This window comes from Streptopelia decaocto (assembly GCF_964273445.1).
Source record: "Streptopelia decaocto genome assembly, chromosome: 2".
Lineage (NCBI taxonomy): Eukaryota > Metazoa > Chordata > Aves > Columbiformes > Columbidae > Streptopelia > Streptopelia decaocto.
Window position 1 is genome coordinate 64,113,716 of NC_138655.1, and position 20,981 is coordinate 64,134,696.

Genomic DNA, 20,981 nt, shown 5'->3' on the forward strand with positions numbered 1-20,981 from the left:
AAATTCACCTTTGGGACCACATCTGCCTGTAGCTTGAAGAATGAGTGGCTAATTTCAGACTGCATAAGAGCTATTTTATTTCTACCCTAAACAGCTGCTAAGGGCCTGCACATATGCAGTAAATTTATCCTGGATAACTGGACAGCAGAAGAGTAAATAATGGAGAGGACAGGACACATGCCACAGATATTTTATAATGCACAAAAGAACATGATACAGAGATACCCCACTGCTGGCTTACCGCCTCCAAGGATTATTAACCCTGTCAGCTTCAGGCTGACTCCCATAAAAATATTCAAGCAAGTATTCCAGACTGGTCCTAAAAATAATATTAACGTATTCACATGGTGCAGTGCTGGAACTGGTAGCAAATGTCAGACACACTGGCTCTGCAATTAACCAGCTCCATAGTGTGAGCTTACTGTTCTCAACATAGAGGGCTGCTGCAACCAAAATCATGACCGAACTCCTCAGCAAGGTACCACAGCTATGCATTGGCTTATTTTAAAATAATGTTTAATAGCTATGTTGTATTAATTATATGTACATATTTGCACTGGTTTAGCAAATTCTGCTGGCCTATGTTGAGAGAAAAAAAAATACCAGAAAAAAAAAGGCCTCTTCCACCTGCAATTTCATGTTCTTAACCAGTTTTATATGTCATTCGAAGGTAGTTCCCAAGAGGTCCACACGCTTGCTGAGCTCAGTTCACTAATTAATGGATCATTAGTAGGGAAGAACTCCTAACTGTTCACCCCCTGCACCACATACTGTCTTAATTACCTTTGTGAAGGGACCAATTTGTCTTTCAGTCATTCTGTCCAAAATCCCCAGTGAATAGACTCAACAGTGAGAAGAAAAAAAAAAAAGTATTTTCATATACACACTTATGAAAATGCATGATTTTTACGACTGGCAAAAAATGTAGAGCCTAAGTGTTTCCAGTAAGATTTAAGAAAGGGGATTTCAATAAACTATAAGAGACACAAGTGATAGACAGTGACTAAAAGAACAAAAAGCTCTTCTTGGGATTACAAATGTGGATATATCATTAAAAAGTTTTCCCTTTGTGAAGCTTTTGAAGTAGTTAATTATATCATCACTTTATAATCACGACAGCTATGGGAAACAACAAAACACTATCACAGCTGTTGTTTTCTTTTTCGAGACCATTGGAACAGGCACCTATTCCTTGCCTTTCAAAATACTTCCTTGCAGACTTCCTAATGAACAAGTTCTCTCCATTTTTATGCCCAATTGCCACATGAATCCAGTTGGAGATGAAACATAAGCTTTACTGCCAGTTATCTTACAACAAAGATTAGATTGCTTTTCTTCTCTCCACTCTTTTCCACAGATTAAAAAAACAAACAAAAACAAACAAACAAAACAAACAAACAAAAAACCAAACAACAACAACAACAACAAAAAAAAACAAAAAACAAAAAACAAAAAACCTGACATCCTTACAGACTATTTTTTTTATGCATCTCAGTGAAACACACACTGAAACCAGGCAAGAATCACTGATGCCAAGCAAGACAGGAGACGTGCTGGCTCAAAAAAGTATGCCAAGGAACCAGGTCATTTACTCTATTTCTAGAGCTCTACCTTCTGCTCAGGTTCCCATTTCATGAGCACCATTTAGCATACAAAGTTTCAGTGATTAAAGAAATTAGTGCCATAGAATCAGAATGTCCTGAGTTGGAAGGGACCCACAAGGATCATTGAGTCCAACTCCTGTCCCTGCATATGACAACCCCACAGTTCACACCATGTGTCTGAGGGTGTTGTCCAGTCTCTTCTTGAATACTGTAGAGAACTCTCTCTACAGTATTGAATACATAAAGAAGTATCTTTTCTTTTACCATGAATGCGGCAAACCATCTCCCTGAAATCTCCCTGTGGGTTAGCATATCCTTAATTTTGGTCCCAAAGTGAAGCAGCAGTGAGACTCTAGCACATAAAATGTGGTCATCTGCTTCTTCCAGGAAACAAACCATTGGGATCTCCAGTGTTTCAATTTATTGCCACTGCTGATGCAACTTCCAGATACAGCTCATCAATGACTGAGCCTCACAATAATTCCCATCTGTAATGTAGTACAATACTTATTTTTAATAGAAAAATGTACCTCACAGAACTCTGAAAAAAAGTGACAACTGAAGACACTCAGGTCTTAACAATTCAGTCCACTCATAGAACATGGCTCTGAAAGCCAAAAGGGCCGATAAGAGCCTGTTGATCTTCAAGGACAACCTCTTCAAAGCACAGAAACAATCTACTCCACTGTACAGAAAGAAGGTATGACAGAAGAACTCCATGGATACACAGAATTTCTGGATGAGTTTTAAAAAAATGGAGTACACAGAAGGTAGAGATTAGAAAATAAATACTCAGTAGGAGTACAGAAACATTGCTTGAGCAATGTTAAGTATAACACAGGTTTCCACAGGTATGCCAGCAGCAAACGGAAGACGAAGGAAACTGTAGGCCTGCTGCTCAACTCTCGGGGACATAGTGACAAAGGACATGGAAAAGGTTTAGGTACTCAGTGTCCTCTTTGACTTTCTACTGATGAGGTCTGAGCCTAGTAGTAGAGTATCAAGGAAGAGAAGCATTACTCACATAGCAGAAGACTGAGTTAGAAAGCTCTTAAGCAAGTTGGACATACACAGAGCCACAGAACCAGAGAAAATGCATTTTCCTCAGGTCCCCAGGAGGATTATGGAGACAAATTTTCTCTCCAGAAGCCACATCCATCCAGCATGGATTTAGATTATATAAATCAATCTGTTCTCTGTAGTGAGGTGATTAGCTCTGTAAATTAGAAGAATATTTGATATTGTTTGCCTTGACTTTAGCAAGCTTCTAACACAGCATCTCAAATTGAATATCCTTAGTCCTAAATGAGTGATATATGAAAGATGAACTAAGTTCATAACAAAATAAGATATATGAATGGAATAAGTGAACTATAAAAGGACACAGCAGCTGGACTGCTGGGCTCAAAGGGCTGTAACCAAATGTATCACGTCCAGCTAGTCTCCAATGAAGATTCTCCAGATCAATATTGGGTGTAAGGTTTGTCTTTACTAATGACCAGGATGATGGAACAGAGTCTCCCCTCAGCAAATTTCCTGAGGTTACTGAACTGGGGGAAGGGGCTTATATGCCAGAAAGGAAACCTGCTCTTCAGAGAGACCTCAACTGGCTGAGAAATGGCCTGACACAAACCCTCTGAGTTCAACAAAGGCAAAGTCCTGAATCTCAGGTAGAGTAACCCCATATGGGCTGGGAGACAACTAGATAGAAAACAGATTTGCAGACAAGATCTTGGGGTGCAAGTTGAACAGGAATCAGCAGCATGCCGCTTGCAGCAAAGACAACTGCAAACTGGGCTGCATTACCGAAAGTGTAGCCAGCAGACCAAGGGAAGTGATTCTTCCCTTTCATTTGGCACTTACGGGACCACACCTGAAGGATTCTGTCCAGCTTTGCAACTGACTGTACAAGACAGACATTAACATAAGGGAATGAAGTCCAGCAGATGACTACCAAGTTAAACAGTGGCTAGAGAACAAGGTATGCAAGGAAAGGCTGAGAAAATGGCATTTTTCAGTCTTAAGAAGATGAAGCTATTACCACTAATACCAATGACCTAGTTGGAGGTTATGGAGAAGGCAGAGCCAGACTCTTCTCAAAGATACACAGTGATGGGACAAAAGGCAATGGACACAAGCTGCTGCTCCAAACAGATTTTTCAGATAGAACTTTCAACAAGGTTTTGATCAAACACTACAACAGGTGTCTAGAGAAGCTGTAGAGCCTCAGTCCTTGGAGATATTCAAATCTCAGCTGGGAAAAAACATGAGTAACCCCATCCAAGTTAGTTTTACACTTAGCAGGGAGTAAGGCCAGATGACCTTTAGAGGTCCTTTCTCATTTAAATTATCAAACTTTCAGTGGCAATCAAAAACCAGAACTCTACAATTTGACCATAGCAGGTAAATACACTGAGCCTCAAAATACTGTTCATCAAAGCTTTCTTGCTAAAGCCAAACTAATGGAGATCAAGAAAAAAGGGGGAGAGAAGAAACCAAATACATTTGGTACTGTTAAATCAGATGAACAGATTTACTGTGTTTATTAGAAACCTCATGCTGCATATACAATTAGTTGGGAAGCCAGTTATCTGCTGAAGGTATCCAAAGAGCACCTGCATTTAGATAAGTACGTATGGTGTTCTGTCCTCACTGCTTTCACTATTTCAGTCAGTACATGGTTTAAGATAAAACCCCAGCACTTTGCATTTTGCTTAGTGCCACTGCAGCCAAGAAGATAACACTCATGTTCTGTCAGCTCCACAAAGAGCAGATCTTGTGGATCACTACCAGATTAAAGAAAATGCGTATGTGCATGCATGTGAAGGAATTCTAAGGTTTGGTTCATTCCTCGAAGAGGTTGCAAGTACTAGGTGCTTAGGAGGAGGGCGCAGTATTGGAACTTTGCATGTTTTAACGGCATGAACGTCTCTTAGCTGTAAAGGATGTATTATCAGGATGCCAGTTTCTTAGTAGGAACACACATGAAAAAAGGAAAAATTATGGAACTCTCTTTGCAATGTGTCTTGTCACTTTTTGTAAGGCACTTTTTGTTGTTGTCAGAGCATAATTTAATGTGGACAGGATCCTACAGCTGCTTTGGATAAATACAGCATCCTGAACTGGCAGCGAAAAAAAAAATATTCTGAGTTTTGAGTATAGAAACAGCTTTACAGAATAACCTTTAACAGTGTAAAATTATATACCTGACAGCCAGTAAATTAAAATCATTAAAGTTAATAAAACTTTAAAAATCTCAGAGTTATGAACGTTTTAAAAAAATTAGATTATATGAGCAGTTGACATTAATAACTGTTTTGAAAAAGAAAATTACCTATTTCTACCAATGGTTAGCATGCTTCTGATGAATGAAGAAACATAAGGGAGGAAAGACGTGCAAAGGCAAAAATTTCAGAAAGAAATTTGGTATCACTTCCTTTCCTAATTTTCTCTACAATGCACCAGCCCTCCTCTACTTCTCAAGGGAGCTTTCTCCAGTTTAGTTTTGTAAGGAAATGTTGCTTAGGCTCTGCACCAACACCCTATATTGCTTCTGCTTACATTCCTAAATATTCCTCCTCTAGATCACTGAGAACTCAGTCTCAAACAATGGGGGGGGAGGGGGGAAAGATACTGCTAATGCATCCAAACCCACTCCACTATTTCCATTATTGAAGCACCTATTACTTAAAAATGTTTCTAGACTCTCCTGAAGAGCTTTTGAAGAAGCTCTGGTACAAAATTTAAAGCGTATTTGTATACTTGCTTTTCACGTGAGACAACTCCCTCCCTGCAAGCAAACAAAATATCTAGAAAGTATACAAAAGTAAGGCTTATAAAAGAGCCTGCAAGGTGAATGGTCCTCCTGAATAGCAGCATATAATCCTTAAGTCTTTCAAAAGAAATAGGTTTGATTGAAACACAGGGGTTAACTGTTGGGCATGTATAAGAACAACCAGAGGTAATTCTCCTTTCCCAAGAAAGCAGCATGAGGACCAGTCTCTTGCCTAAAAAAGCTGTCCTGCCAAAAATCCCAAAGCAGATTACGGAGAACAGTAAGATATTAAAAAAAAAAAAAAAAGAGAGGAATGTGTAACCACAGAGCTTTTTAGCTGCCAGCAACAGGATCTCAGATGGCCTACTGTCAATAACTCATTCATACATTTTCCAACCTTGTCCAAGTGTTTTGTTTGAAGAATCAGTTCAGTTTCTCCTGTCCTCTCTTCTGAGCACTCCAAACAGGAAACCTGCCATCACATGGCACAGCAAGAAGAATGCAATTCTTCACAGCAAGAGTCTAAGCTTCCCCTCCTCCTCCCTGCCACCAGCCTAGGAAAAGTTCCTCAGTTAAATTTTCACTGCTTAGAGGACATGACAGATGATGGACAAGTCAGAACTCCTATGCTACCCTTGGAGGGAACACCTTTCACTGTATAAGGCCCAGTGGCCTAAAATCTGCTTGTAACTATGACTTCGACTAATGTTCAAATTCAGAATATTACATTTTGAGCAGGATTCTCAATTATAAAATTTGTTTGTTAATACAAACACAGAGATGCAAATGCATAGAAATACATTCTGTACATCATAAAATGTACAAAGAGTTCAACTTCTCTTTGGGCAACTTACTACAGTATTTAGTATTAAGTTAAAAGACAATTTTATTTCATTTTACTTTCACTATTTGGGTACCTAGTATCATATTAACGAGACACAAGAGGCAGTGGCACTCAAACAAGAAACAAGTATCACCCTACAGTATTTTCTCCAGTTAAAAGTTTAATATGAAAATGAAAAGTTCATTGACTAGTGCCTCTTCTAAGTTACTGCTCCTAATAGCTGCAATTGCATTGCTATGTAAGTAGTATTCTGAAAGCTTCACTAAAAATATAAAACATTATAATGTAAAACTAACTGTAACACTAAATATTTCCTGCCAATGATAAACTGCATTAACTTACAAAGTAGAGCATACACAGTGGGGCTATTGAATCATAAATGGAACATACACCAGACTTCTATAATAACCCCAAGTGAAGAGAAGCCACAGCTTATTAGAAAACTAGGTAAACTTTAAGACTGAGAAAACACTACAACATTTCACATTCTCAGAATATGAGAGGACAAATACGCTCTTCCAAAGGTGTTGCCAAATACGTGAATAAGTAGGTGTTCTCAGTTTGTTCACACCACCTTTCCAAACAAGCTACAAAGAAAAGGTATAGTAGTGGTGCTTTGAAATCTAATAAACCTCCAGAGATTGAAGTACAAAAACTGATAAATCCTTTTGCAGTTGTTCAAGGGAAAGAAAAACATAGAGAACTTCCCCTTTCATTTCCCTTACTATCAGTTGGTGGTTTCCTCTAGTCACATCTATTCCTCAGGGACACCATGCATAAGCCTTCCAGTGAAGTATTGAGCAACATGACAAATGTCTTTCATACATATGCAGAAGATGCATGTGCAGAGTGCCTTGTCCTAGAATTTTCTTTACAGGAAAAGTATACTCATCTTCAGGTAGAAGCAAACGTACAGAACGATTGGTTAGAGCAAAGCGAAAGAACCACACCTTGCCTTCAAGGAGAATGTGATGAGCCACTGTCCCATCAGCATGTATTTCACAGTCTTGGATTCATCTTAAACATCTGTCCTACCCACTATTAAGCAATATACCAACGTGGCAGAAACATCTTAATCTATGAGCACAGGGAGCCACACAACATTCCAATGCATCTCTTATTCCAGTCTTGCAATCGGCTGTACACAATCCTCCGCAGCCTGTGCTCATCTCCAGCACTGCAGAGGCAGAGACATGCCAGCCTGTACCTCCTCTGTCCTCTCTCCAGCCCGAATTTGTCTCCCAGCAGCCCAGTACAACATGAGCAAAGGAGATTGAAAAGTTGGAAGGGAAAAGGGTTGTGCTGGGACTGGTAGCTATCCCTGTAAAGCCTTGCCCTGCAATCCCCATCCTAGCAACCCAGCCTTCAGTGAGACCAGGGAGAATAATAATAGAGCAAGACCCAAAGCCCACCAAAATTTTAGTGATCTCCTACTGTCAAACTTCTTAGACAAAACAACTTCTTTTGACATTGACATAGTATATTTTCTTCCCTTTGTAGCATTTTAATTCCCCATCTAGAAAAGAAATATGCTTATCCAAAAGTCTGGAAATTTAAATAATGTTTAACTTCATTGCTATTACTAAGCAAGACCAGCTTAGTAAGCTGGTTTTGGAGCTATATATCATTGTATTCTGTTTTAGGAACCACTGATGTAATGCTAATAAGCTCACCTATACACAAGATATGCCAACTGCCACGCTCAGAGAGGCTCTGCTAGATGGCACATCCTTTGGATGCAGAGCACTCTGCCAAGCCTTACCGACCAAGACCACAATTAATGTTGTTGGTCTTAGGTATTCATGGCTGCTGGTAACAAGAAAAACAAAGTTACCAGAACTTTAAGCACCCTCCCTGATTCTTTGAATGCCGCAAAAAGAAAAAGACACCCTGCTTTGTAAAAGACTTTTTCAGCTATTTTAAAGTAAAAGGATCCCTCCCACTCCCAGTCTGCTCAGAACAACTTTTCCAAAGTTCTCAACAAAGCTACTAAAAGCAATGATTCATTGGCTTGATCAAAGCATGTAATTAGATGCCTTACAACACAGGGCCACATCCAATATGATGCTGAAGAATTACACAGATAACATTATAGATAATTACATCTTTTTAAAAAACAACTCTGATCTGTAGTCTTCTTGAGGTTTTATGGATACAATTCTTTTTAATCACATCAGAAATGGGTTTAAATGACCCATACACAAAGAAACAACAACTAAACATGGGGAAAATTCAGATCTTAGCCATTTCCTATTTTTAGCTGGCAAACATAGATCTGATGCATATTAAATCTGCATTGATCAACTGTACCATGAAGATAAATGCTTTCATTAACTCATGTCCACTTTTTCAAACTTGTACTTGTCCATTTCAATGGCATTTAAAAACAGTACACACTCCTTGCTTTTGCTTATTTTAGTCTGTACTTAAAACAGTGGTGAAAACCAACCTAGTGCAGAAGCAGAATCGTTTTAATGCACAGATGTGTCTGGAAGATACTGGGTTCTTCACTTTAGTCTCTCATATACTGGATGTTTCAAAAAGATAGACTCCATTTGAAATCACTGTATCTCTGAAATTTGGTCCATCTCTTTGAAACACCCTGTAGTGATCCCGTCAATCATGCATATTTACTAACCCTGAAACTACAGCAAGTTTATAATAATTTAACCAGAGTTTATCCAGGTAGAAATGCCCATTTCAAATGAATAATGAGTACTTGTTCTCTTAATTAAGTACCTGTCATCACATTTCTAATTAATCCATTCATTAGTAGCCATTTACTATGTACTTCCCTTTGGACCCCCAAAGGGCTATCTACCTTTACCTCCAGTTAGTCCTTCATTTTCTGGCCAATTTTATTATCCCAAATATTTTACATAGATGGATGAAACACATTAGTATCTTAAGCCCAAATCCTATTAAACTTATTCACACAAGTTGCCTTTAGCTCTGCAAGCTATTTGTGTTATAAAAGGCCCAGAATCTGGTTCTGGAAAAGTAAGAATCACCACATCAGCCTGTTTAAAAATACAGATCAAGTATAACAGAGACAACTTATCACCACAAAACACATGCATCAGTGATTGTGTTTGTGTGTGTGTGCAAAGGCAGAGGGTGGCTTAGGTCATGCATGTAATACCAGCCTGAAGAAAAAAAACAATGCTGTAATCTGACAGAGAAAGATAAATGTGACCACGCTGCAAGACGGCTCGGGAACTCTTCCCTGCCCGGGCCACTGAGCTGTGGGAAAGGGTCCCCCCACCGCAGCCATGCTCACGGATGGGGCGCTCGGGCACGCGTTCCCCTCAGTTTAAGAGCAGCAACACCGAACCACGGGCGACAAGCGGACCCCGCAAAGGCTCCGTCGAGGCACTTTCCTCCCGGCCGCCGCGGCTCCCGCTACCGCCCCAGGGGTTGCGCGCCCACCCGCGGGTCCGCTCCCTCCCCTCGCTTTCCCTCCCCGGCTCCTGAAGGGGGCAGGCGCCACGCCAGCCTTCTCTGCGGAGGAGCCGGCACCAGGCCCCACCGTCCACCAGGCCAATGCCCCGAGCCCGCGGCGGCCCCCGAGCCTCGGTGGCGAGCCCAGGCCCGGCCCCGCCCCGCCGCCGGCCCGTTCCGGGTCCGCAGCCTATCAGCCTCGGCCACAACACCGCACTCCGCCAACCGGGGCCGCTCCCGCAGCCGCCGCTCGCCTCGCTCCCTCCCTCCCCTCCCCCGCCGAGCAGGTGCCGGCGGAATGGCCCCGGCCGTGCGAGGGTCGGTACCGCGGCGGGGCCGGGAGCCACCACCCGCCTCCAAGCACGTCCCCGGCGCGCACACGCGGGGCGAGCAGGAAAGCAGGAGCAGCCTGGAGGAAAGAGCCCCGAGGCCCGCCGGCCGCCCCCACGCCGCCCGGCGCGGTGCCCCCCACCGGCGGGGCCGCAGCGGGGAAGGGAAGGGCTGCGGGCAGCCGGCCGCTCACCAGAAGGACGAGGAGGCAGCCAGGGTCAGGCAGCAGCGGGAAGATGGCGGGTCTCATGGTAGATCGGGCGCCCGGGAGGGGAGGAACACGGCTCCCGCTCTCCGCGGCGGCTCCTCACTTCCCCCGTCGCCAGGAAACACCCGGGCAAGTTCCAGCGCGGGGCCCCCGCGCTCCCCGCCTCCACCGCTCACTTCCGGGTCCCCACGCTGCGAGGGGCACGCCGGGAAGTGTAGTTCCGGCCGGCGGGGGAGGTGGAGGGAGGCAATGAGGCGATCCCAGAAGGCACCGGGGCTGCTCGAGCAGGGGGCCGCGCCCGGCCCGTGAGGGGTTGTGCCGGGTGGCGGCGCAATGAGGCGGCGGGTGGGGTCGAGGTGAGTTACGGGGCGCAGCTGCGGCGCCGGGGCGGGGAAGCGAAGGAGGGAGGGAGAGAGGCGGCGGGAGGCGCCTGTGGCCGCCCGGTCAAGGCAGGGTTAACCTTTCTTGCTGTGCTGGCGGGGCTGTCCCGTGGCGCCGCAGCCCCTTGATCGGATGCCGGCGCTCGTTGTGGGTCCCAGCGACCCCTCAGCCCGGGCGGGCCCTCAGTGGTGGTGGGCGGCTGCCCCGTTGTTGAGGCGGGGGGTCGAGCGGACTCCGCGGTGCCCGGGCGGGTTGGGCAGCCCCAGCGGTCCCCGTGGAAAGTTTATCCACGTTCCGTGTGGTGTGGTCGGGTCCCGCCTCGCCCCTTCAGGCGCCGGGAGCAGGCAAATGGCTTTGGGTGGTGTTGGGGCGCCGTGGGCCTTGGGGTCATCACTTCCTTGGAGTTGGGGAAGCAACCTCTGCTTGGGATGCCGGGGAACGTTTTGTGTGAGGGGGCAGAGGATCTGGTGGGAGGTGGGGAAATTTTAGCTTGATAATAGGACTGAACTGGGATGTCATCGTTCATTTTTATTCCTTGACGCTTCAACAGTTTTGTGTTTTTTCTAACTTCCTGAGTTCTGAATGCTGGAAAGGAAGAGTACCTAAAATTCAGTACTTCATACTCTTTCTGTAAAGCTTTGGACCTTACTGTATATACATGCTTTGAGACATTGCAGAGCTGCCTCAAAAAGATCACAAAGAGCTGCACTTCGTGTTCTTTGAGTTTCTAGTATGTACCCAAGCGTAAGGAGTGAAACAGGGCATAACGCCATTTAGAAGAAAACTATTTACATCAGCTTTTTGCAAGTCAAGCCAAATTTGGCTTCAAAGAAAGCCTGACAGGCTCAAACTATGTGTGACCCTGTAAAAGTCATTTGACCTATCAGTTTCATTAGCTGAAAACAAGAATATATATACAAATCATGTATTTATCAGATCTGCTATGCCTGCCTTAAGAGCCTGGGCTTCTCAATCTGTAGAATGAATGTCTTCTAAATACGCTCACATTTGAAAAATACTTTGGTATCTTTTCATAGCAGCTTATTCTTTGCTTTGAAACTTTATCAGTAGAATTTTATAGAGTGGTCTTATTTAAATTTTAACAATCTCATGTTTTGCTGAATAGGAAAATGATGATTATCTGTGTAATCCAAAGTAGACTTACCACAGTTTGGTGTGAAATTTCACATACTTTGAAGAGCCCTTGGTGTCCATATGACTGTCCTTTCATTTCAGGTGACTTGACAAGGCTAAACTTTTTGTACATGTTAGCTTAAAGAAGTAAAAGTGAATTATTTACTTAATTCCAGTAATAAAAAGTGTATTATAGATAATGTCAATTACCTTTTTTTTTTTTATAGGAAGATCTTGTAGTTATTTCTTGGGTTTTAGTGTTGTTTTTCATCCCTTACAAATGAATGTCTCATTTTTTGTTAGTCCTCTCAATACCAATTCATCTGTTTGACATATACATGAGAGAAATATCTGAGGAGAGTTACATATTTTCCTTTTTTAATTCCTTTTAATATTTCAGAATTTCTCTGATACAGAATTAGTTCTTTCAATGGAGTTAAGATACTGGACTGAGAATTACTGTAGAGAGAATTGATTGCTTCTCTCACCTCTGATTACAGACACTTTATGCAGATGGGGCTCTTGTTTTCATCTGGAAATTATGAACTCTTTCATTATTAATTCTATATATAGTCAGTTTTATATGATTGTTGATGTAATTGGGATACTTCTGATGCTTACTAAGTTCTCCAGTATTTGCTGAATTTTACACTGCTGCCCCTGGATGTTTTATATTGTAGTTTATTTGTTTCTAGAAGGGTAAAATATAAAGAAAACGGATGTCAGTGATAACTTTGGGGATTAAAACTAGTATCTCAAAATTCCAACAAGTGTAAAATTCCAATGGTGCATATAGGTCCACTTAATAATGTAGGAAGTGCTGATGTTTTCTTTGTATCCAGAGGAAGCTTTTCAGGACAAGGTGGAGGCAAGTTAAAGATAAGCTGTACTCCTGTATGCCAAGTGCATGTTAAACTGTAGCACATGATCCATCACTGCAGCCTTTTCCTTTCTCTTTCTTTCCTCTTTGGATTGCAGTTGGGTGATGTAGTTTCCTTCATATTGCAGGCAAATGTATATAGCTGTAGGAATAACGAAGAAGAAAATAAGTTAATGGTTAAGTAGGAGGAGGCACTGCGACTACTTGTAACTAACACTCAGTTTCATGTTGTCCCTTTTAATTTCTTCAGATTTGCCTGAATCAGAAATGCCTTATCTGCTTTTATGCAGTATAATGTAGAGAAGATAACAGAAAGCATAAACCATACTGCTAGATTGTGAGGAAAAGCTTAGTTTTGAATGAAACATAACTATTGTGTCCTAAAAAGTCAAAAAAGCAGTTTTGTTGGAGGAGAAGAGGATACTTGGGAAGCAGAGAATGGGGCAAGTATTTTGAAAGATATGGGTTTTCTTTTTCCTCTTTAAAAGGAAACAGTGATTGTAGCTAGCACTGGGAACGTTTGAAAGGCTGTTATGTTAAAATTTGTTTTATGTCTTAAAGTATATTTGGGCTTGTTTGGGCATGCCTAAGCTCTGTCCACCCTGCATTGTCACTTATGCATCTGTACTTTCTTTGGCTTTCTTAAGCACCAAGTCAAGGTTTTCTGTAATTTGTTGTGGTACCTTATGGCACTGTTAGCCTGTCTTGTATGGCTCTGAAAGTGGAAATGTTGTTAACCTCCTGTCACGTTAGACTCTTCGAACTCCTTTCTGTTCTCTGCTCCTAAAAGTCAACAAAACCATGAGTCCATTAATGACACAGTTCTCATTATGGGAAGGATCACCTACTTGTGTGGTAAAACAAGTGTGTTTAAAATAAAGTTTGGCTTTTCTGAAGTGTAGAGAGGTTCACCAAACTCAGTGACGATGGAAGCATTCAGGACTTCCAACATCATCATTGTTGTGTTATTCTGAGGTTCACAGAAGAAGAGGAAAGCAATAGCATAGGATCGTGTTGTTCCATAGGTTTCAGACTGGCAATGGCTCCAGAAAAAATACTTTCATAAAGTTATGTTTGGAGCTTCTCCTCACACTTCTGCACCAGTGTTCTCAACAGAGTGCACCAGTGCTGTTGTAGAAGCAAGTAACTATTGCGCTCTAATAACCTGTCCCTTCAGACAGGTACAAATGCCATGCGTGCTTCATGTTGGCAAGTTGGTTGTTGGGTAAGTGGCTAGGGTGATTTCTGAAATAATTTTGTAGGGGTTCCTGAAACACAGGTTGAGTTTGGGGAAATTGCTTGCTTTATTAGAGTGTAGTGAGCCACTGCATGTTTCCTTAATGCACTTTTTCTAAGCAGTGATAAAGTTAAGCAATACCATACTTACTATTGGTTCTGAAGTGACCGGCAGACAGCAAAGGGAGATCCGTGAACACAAGCAAGGAAGCGTTGCAGTAGTGAGGAGTTCTAGTATGTGTCTTCAAGAAAACCAGCATCTCATACCTTTCTGGTCACACCATTACTAGTTTTTGTTGGGGAGAAAGGTTGGAAGATAAGGTGTTATATGCCTTAGGACATGGTGAACCCACTTGCGTGGCTTATTAGAACTCAACCAAACAGACTTCAGGAAGGGAAAGTGCAGTGATACGGTGAGTCGTTGAAAGAAGCACCACAGCATGCCCTTGGCTGCCTGAGGACAAGATGGAGAAGCAGCAGTTTAGACACTAAATGTAGGAGTAGTTAAATTTGTACAGTCCTAAAATTACATTTGGCCCTTTGAAGGCAACCATGAGGCTGATGTGGCCCCTGGTGAAAATGAGTTTGACATCCCTGGACCAGCGTGCTAAAAGCTTTGTCTGCAGTTGTCATGTGGTATACTTCAGACAATGTCTGAGTTATACTTGAGTGTTTTCATGTAGAGTGGATGCATTATGTTAGTGTTGTTAAGCACGTTTGCACAATGGCATGGTTCTGTATTTGTGCTTATTACAGAGATGTGGTGCGAACTGATATTGTGATTGTGCAGGTGTTTTCTGAGTAACTGATTTGCCCTGAAGCTTCCTGTATTCGTTTTCTTATTAGCTCTCCAAGGAAGTTTGGAGCTTGTGAAGAAAGGTCTACAATTATACTAGAGTATGAAAATGTATTTGATTTTTTTTTGTTTGTTTGTTTGCAGGTAAAGGCCTGTATCTTAATTACTTCATGCTTAATATCTCTGTAGAAATTTTAACTTTGTTTTACATAGAAGTAAAGGTTTCTCTGGTATTTTAGTAACATTTTCCCCCTTAATAAGAACAGATGCTGTATAGCAGTATACCAAATTTACAGAACAAATAAATGTATGATGAAAATAACAATTGAAACAAAGTATCTTTCTCTTGCTGTTTTCCAAGTGTACTATGATGTAAATGTGGGACATGAAAAAAAAAGGAGTATATTTAAATTAACATGGAACAGAAGATGAAGTGAAAAATTCCCAAGAATTCAGTAGACAGCCTCAGTGATACCTCCTCTTTTTGCTGGTGTGTACAATTTTTGCTTGCACATCTCAGTTTGTTTTCTGTTCCGAATGTGAAGTGTGGTAAGAATCAAAAGTGGAAGTTCAAGTGTTTGATAGTTTTGGAAATGAAGAAGGGTCTGCAAACTTGAAAACTTGTTGACTTTCTCCAAAATGATGTGTGGCATCTGCCATTCCCCAGTTCTAGACAGGATTTAGAGCTAGACTTTTAGTCTCATTCATTGTGGCTTCTCTTACACACACATTTTCCCATTTCTGTTCAGGTTTAAAGAGTATTTACCATCTAGAAAGCTGACCTGATTATTTCAGTTATGTCAGCTGGTGAAACAAAATATACTAGTTCTGCTTACAAGCCTTGACCTGCATATGTCCATAAACCATCATGGTAGAATACCACCATATCTCCAGTACTGGAGGAATATATCAACTTGATACTTGATAACAAACTTCATTGGTTACTGAATTGAAGCTTGTATGCCAACACTCTGAAGAAATCTCTTGGATTTTTAGATAAACACTGTCCTATTTGCAGACCTTTGCAAAGCTTATTGACTGAAATTTATGTTGAAGGCAATGAAACTACAATATATGTATGTATATATCTCCTTAATGTAGGCTTTTTCTGGTTGAATCTTGGATAGAGGTAGATTTAATGCACAAAATAAGAAATGTGTTTGTTCTTTTTTGTTTTTAACAGAAGAGTTTATTCTCTTTAGCATTGTTTTGAGTCATCTTAATGACTCTTTATAAAATTCATTATCTTTTATTGTTTTGTTTTGTTTTTTTTCTAGAACTGAATTCCTACAAAAAATGTTGGTGCTGCAGATCTGACTTATAATAATACCTTGAAAGAGTATGAGTATTTCAGCAAACTGCCTCTTCAGTGGTTCCTTGTTAGCATCTGAAGTGCATGCTGCTGCTGTTAATGGAGATAAGAGTACCCTCCAAAAGCTAATAGCAGGTAAATGTTTTCTTTGTAGATGCATTTTGATTACTTCAGAACTGAAGCTTTTTGGTTTTGATTTACTACTCTGATCTTTAAGATACATTTTAATTTCTTGGCTATATGTATTTCTAGAATAAATGTAGTCCTGAAAATAGGACTGATTTTTCTTACTTTTTATTATCCGTTGCCTTTGATTGGTACTTCTGTGTGAGATATATAGAAAATTGGTAAGTCATACAACTAGAAGAGTTATTCGGATCTTCTTTTTCATGGAATTTGAAATTATGGAGAAGTGCTTTGGGCTCAAATATTTTGGCCCCAAATCCTCATTTTTGTATAATTGCTTTTGTGGGAAATTTTATAAACTTGTTTTTACACATCATTTATTTATAGCTAATGAAGTCTTGTCACAGTGTAGTATTTGGGGATTAAATGACCTGGCCTCTGTTTGTTCCTTTGATTCTGATTTTACGTGGGAGATAAAACTGCAAAATCCTTGCAGTCTTTGCTATAACAGCAAAATTTTTCTTCTCTGCTTTGTCGTGTTTTGACAGGATATGACACAGACCTTACTTTTGCCAGGACAGGACCAAAAAAAAGTATTGCCTAGCAGAAGAAGAATGCATCAGAGTAGTATTTTTAGCTGTTTACCAGACACTGTTGAAAGTATAACTTGATGCCAGAAGTAAGCTGAGCAGTTGGTGTTATTCACTGAACTTCATGGCTGCACTTAGCAGCAGCATCTAATTCAGGACGGTACTTCAGCATTATGTGTGTGTATACTGGATGGCTTAACAATGTTCTCTTAACACAGCCAAGCTTTGCAACTTGATTATGTGGCTAGTGGTATATGCAGTAACATAAAGTCTGACTTTCTGCTTCTTTTAGGAAGGGCTTTTTACTCTTGAATTCATTATTACTTTCCTCTTTGAGTTTTCCCTGTTAAGTTAGTAACATATGAGGGGCATAGTGGCCAGTTAAACAGTCCCTTAGAGCAGCCCCTCTAACCTTTTTGGTGATTTGTTCTTTTTTCCACCTGTAGTTTCATGGAGCATGTGTGACTGTATACAAACATATACACTGTATTAGCATATAACTCCTGAGTATGGACGCATATGTAATCTGCCACCCAATAGCCTGCGATTTTAAAGGAACATGTGTTTGAAATAATACAGTGTGTTCTAGATACTGTGTGCCTTTTGATATCCTGTACCAATAGGAGGCATAAATAGGCAGAATCAAAGGTAAGTAGAAAACTTACAGAAAGGAGGACTTTGGAACAAAGTGTGGTGTTTTGTTAACCATCACTGATGATTAATTAGAATTAATATGAGCCAGCAGTGTGCCCCAGTGGCCAACAAGGCCAACAGCATCCTGGCTTGTATCAGGAATAGTGTGGCCAACAGGCAGGACTAGGGAAGTGATCGTCCCCCTGTACTCAGCACTGGGGAGGCCCCACCTCTAATCCTGTGTTCAGTTTTGGGCCCCTCACTGCAAGAAAGACATTGAGGTGCTGGAGAGAGTTCAGAGAAGGGCAACGAAGCTGGTGAGGGGTCTGGAGCACAAGTCTGATGAGGAGCAGCTGAGGGAACTGGGGCTGTTTAGCCTGGAGAAAAGGAGGCTGAGGGGAGACCTGATTGCTGTCTACAACTACCTGAAAGGAGGTTGTAGCATGGAGGGTGTTGGTCTCTTCTCCCAGGTAACGAGTGATAAAAAAAGAAGAAATGGCCTCAAGTTGTGCCAGAGGAGGTTTAGATTGAGTATTAGGAAAAAATTCTTCACGGAAAGAGTTGTCGGGCATTGGAACAGGCTGCCCAGGGAAGTGGTTGAGTCACCATCCCTGGAGGTGTTTAAAAGATGTGTAGATGAGGTTCTTAGGGACATGGCTTAGAGGTGGACTTCGCAGTGTTAGATTAATGGTTGGACTTGATGATCTTGAGGATGTCTTCCAACCAAAATGATGCTATGACTTTCTAAACAACGCATGGGTTAAATACCATAAAGCACAGGACATGCCAAGTGTTTATTGTATAACCAGTGCTCTAACGAAGTGTGCTAATTGTTTGCTTTGCATGAGTTGCTTACTACTATATCACATTGTTTTAGAATTGTATGATCTCAGGCTTTTGGGAATACTCACAGTATTTTTATTATACAACACCAAACGTGTCTTTAATTAACAGTTCTTCTGTGTTAAAAGCCATCTGTATGATTTTTCATTCTAGTCCAAAAGGGAGCAAAAGTTGATTCTGTGTTTGGAGGATAATTTTGTAGTCAGCACATTTATGTAGAGTTTCAGGAAGATGTATCTAATTGTTTTAATTGTGCATAAGAACACAACAATATGCATTATAGTCATTATACTGAAGTGCCCATTCACTCCAACTCCTTCTAAAACCCTTAGTATGACTTGCATGCAACTGCTTCTAAAACTCTGAAATTCTGGATTGCAAATATGCAGTTGCCTGTTTTTCTTTGATTCTCTGCTTTTCCATATTCTGCAATGTGAGAGGTTGAGTAAGACTCAAATCAGATATTACAAAAGGCAGGATTCTTGCAAGTAACATGAGATGGTTTATCTTTTAATAATTAAACAGAATTCATGTCTTCCCCCTGCCCTTTATCCTCTTCTGGCTTGATAAATGCATAGAAATGTTAAGAGTCTGATGTGACTGCTTGCATAGACAGTAAGGAAGTAATGAGATAGGAATATGAGAGTTAAATTTTGAAATTGAGCCACTTGATTTTGTGATATTTGTGACCTCCATTGGCAACAAGTTTATAAAATGTGTAATCTGGGTGGGATGAGGATGTTGATCCTGAAAAGGGAGGGATCAAACAAACTTCCTTTCTTAAGCAAGTATGTGAAAGAGACTTTAATTTTGCCACAGCACATTTTAGATAGACCAACATGTGAATGTTTAGAAGGCTTGCTGTGCTTTCTTGATTGCAGAAAATAATAATTGGCTGTAGCTGTGAGGTCCACAAGGTGCTGTGGTTAGTGTGTTTCATCAAGATCATCCCCTTTAGCGCTTGATAGTGATGTAGTAGCTCCTAGTCCTTGTCCTGTCTCTTATCCTGAGCACAGAGACACTCTTTCTGGAAAATGCCCACAGAACCTTAACCACTCCAAATACCTTACAGAGTCTTGTAAGCAAACAAAATAATAACAAGAAGAAACTTACTGCTAGCTGAAGATAGTTTCTTCCCCTTAAAAAACAGCGCAGCAGCTTTGGGAAAATCACTGGCATGAAGTTTTGAAGGTCTAGCTCATTTTTCACTCAGGCTGTATGCACACATGGAAGTTTTGTCATAAGTTATGTTTGTTGCTTGACTTAGCTGGGTTGTCCTTGAGCTTAGGTATATAGTTACCTATATATATAGACACTAAATGAGGTCCTGGGAACCCTGGAGCCACTTGTGGGCTAAATAGCTGACAAGAAGCTGTTTTTTCTCGTCTTGACCGGATCCGTTTCTTCTAGTCTCTACATTCTGTACATCCTCTGACATTATATAGCAGAAAGAGAACTTGGAATTTGAGGGAGAGAGACTAGTTTTGCACACTGCTGATTTGAGAACAGGTGTTACATGAGCATAAGCCATGTGCTTGTGTTTATTGGGATAAATGCATGTTTATGTATTTCTTTTTAAAAATATATGTGATTGTGTAAGCCCCATAACCTTCAACAAATTTAAGATACAGTCGAGGCTGTGTTAACACTGAACAATGGAGTATGGTTTAGTGATATCTAAATTACCAGACTGAACTAATACTCCAAGAGCACCTGACAATAGTTAGCTAATTAAAGAAACTGGCTTGTTGACTGGGAGCAGTGCCATGTTCAATTATTCTTTGTACCTCAGTAGCTATCTGTTGGTACGCAGGACTGCATGTTTGTTCATAACTGGCTTAGATGTTTCTGTACTATGCTCTGCTGAATGGGAAAAGATAAAATACTGAGACATAAGACGTTGGCAGTTTTACCATATGTGTGTATAGATTTTAAAATACTTCTTTCTAATAGTAGATGAAAGAATTATTGTGAAACTGCTTCCAGTTTGCAGTAGAACTATAATGCTGTCAAATAAAAGTCTAGCAAATGCTTTTACAACTTAGGGAAAATAAAAACCATTTGTATTCCTCTGTGTAACTCCTATCTTACATTTTGAATTATTTCCTAAATGTAATGTAATTAATTAAACAAGTGACTTTTTTTCTACATACTGCTTTCTAATGCATTTAGTAAATATTACAGCATTTCATTTTGAGTAGAACAACTATAGGCTTCAATAATGAAACTAAGATGACATTTAAGTGAATATGTAAAGACAATACATGAGCTTTTTTCTCAAAAAATGTTGATGAAAATTAGCATTTTAAGAGTATCAAATATATAATTTTTATTAACATTGTATACATTATTTATTTTTCACATAAAAATGCAGTTACATATAACAGATCATAAATAATAATCCAAGTACCTTTCAATTTACACAGCTTTTAAGTCCCTTTCAGAAACATATTGCAAATTATTGTTTAACAGTCTTACAATTTACTTTTAAATACACTACTATCAAATTAAGCTTTTTTGATATCTTGTGTTTTGATGTGAAGAGTAATGAATAAGATCTATCCAGTACTTTCATCTTCTCTAATGCTAAGCAAGATTCTGACCAAATTCTTATGCAGCTTTTATGCAAAGTCATACAGGAAAAAAATAACCTCTATACATTTACAAATGTAATTTTCTATTATTAGATTTTTTTCAAGGAATAGATGACCAAAGTATATTTTTATACTGAATAAAAATCAAAGACCCACCTGTTGTGCTCTTTGAGACATTTCTAAAGGCAAAAATGAGGAAAAGCTGACAAGGGTACGTGCAGTTCCCAGTGGCAAATCTACAGAAGGTGGAATTG

General features: G+C 40.5%; 2 protein-coding genes across 4 annotated transcripts in view; one reads left to right on the forward strand and one right to left on the reverse strand.

Annotated features, from left to right (window-relative positions):
- The window catches only part of ERP44 (endoplasmic reticulum protein 44), a 56,090-nt gene extending 45,711 nt beyond the window's left edge, over positions 1-10,379 (reverse strand). The window contains exon 1 of the mRNA XM_082044743.1: positions 10,188-10,379. Coding sequence (XP_081900869.1) covers positions 10,188-10,244 — 57 coding nt within the window. The 5' untranslated portion in view covers positions 10,245-10,379. The remainder of the gene's footprint in view (positions 1-10,187) is intronic.
- A 101-nt stretch (positions 10,380-10,480) lies between these two features.
- The window catches only part of INVS (inversin), a 90,290-nt gene continuing 79,789 nt past the window's right edge, over positions 10,481-20,981 (forward strand). Inside the window, exons 1-2 of one of the 3 annotated variants that reach the window (XM_082044738.1) lie at positions 10,481-10,558; positions 15,907-16,076. In XM_082044738.1, coding sequence (XP_081900864.1) covers positions 15,971-16,076 — 106 coding nt within the window. In that variant the 5' untranslated portion in view covers positions 10,481-10,558; positions 15,907-15,970. Of the gene's footprint in view, positions 10,559-15,906; positions 16,077-16,615; positions 16,833-20,981 lie in introns of those variants that run through there. The other 2 variants (XM_082044740.1, XM_082044739.1) reach the window with 2 other exon arrangements.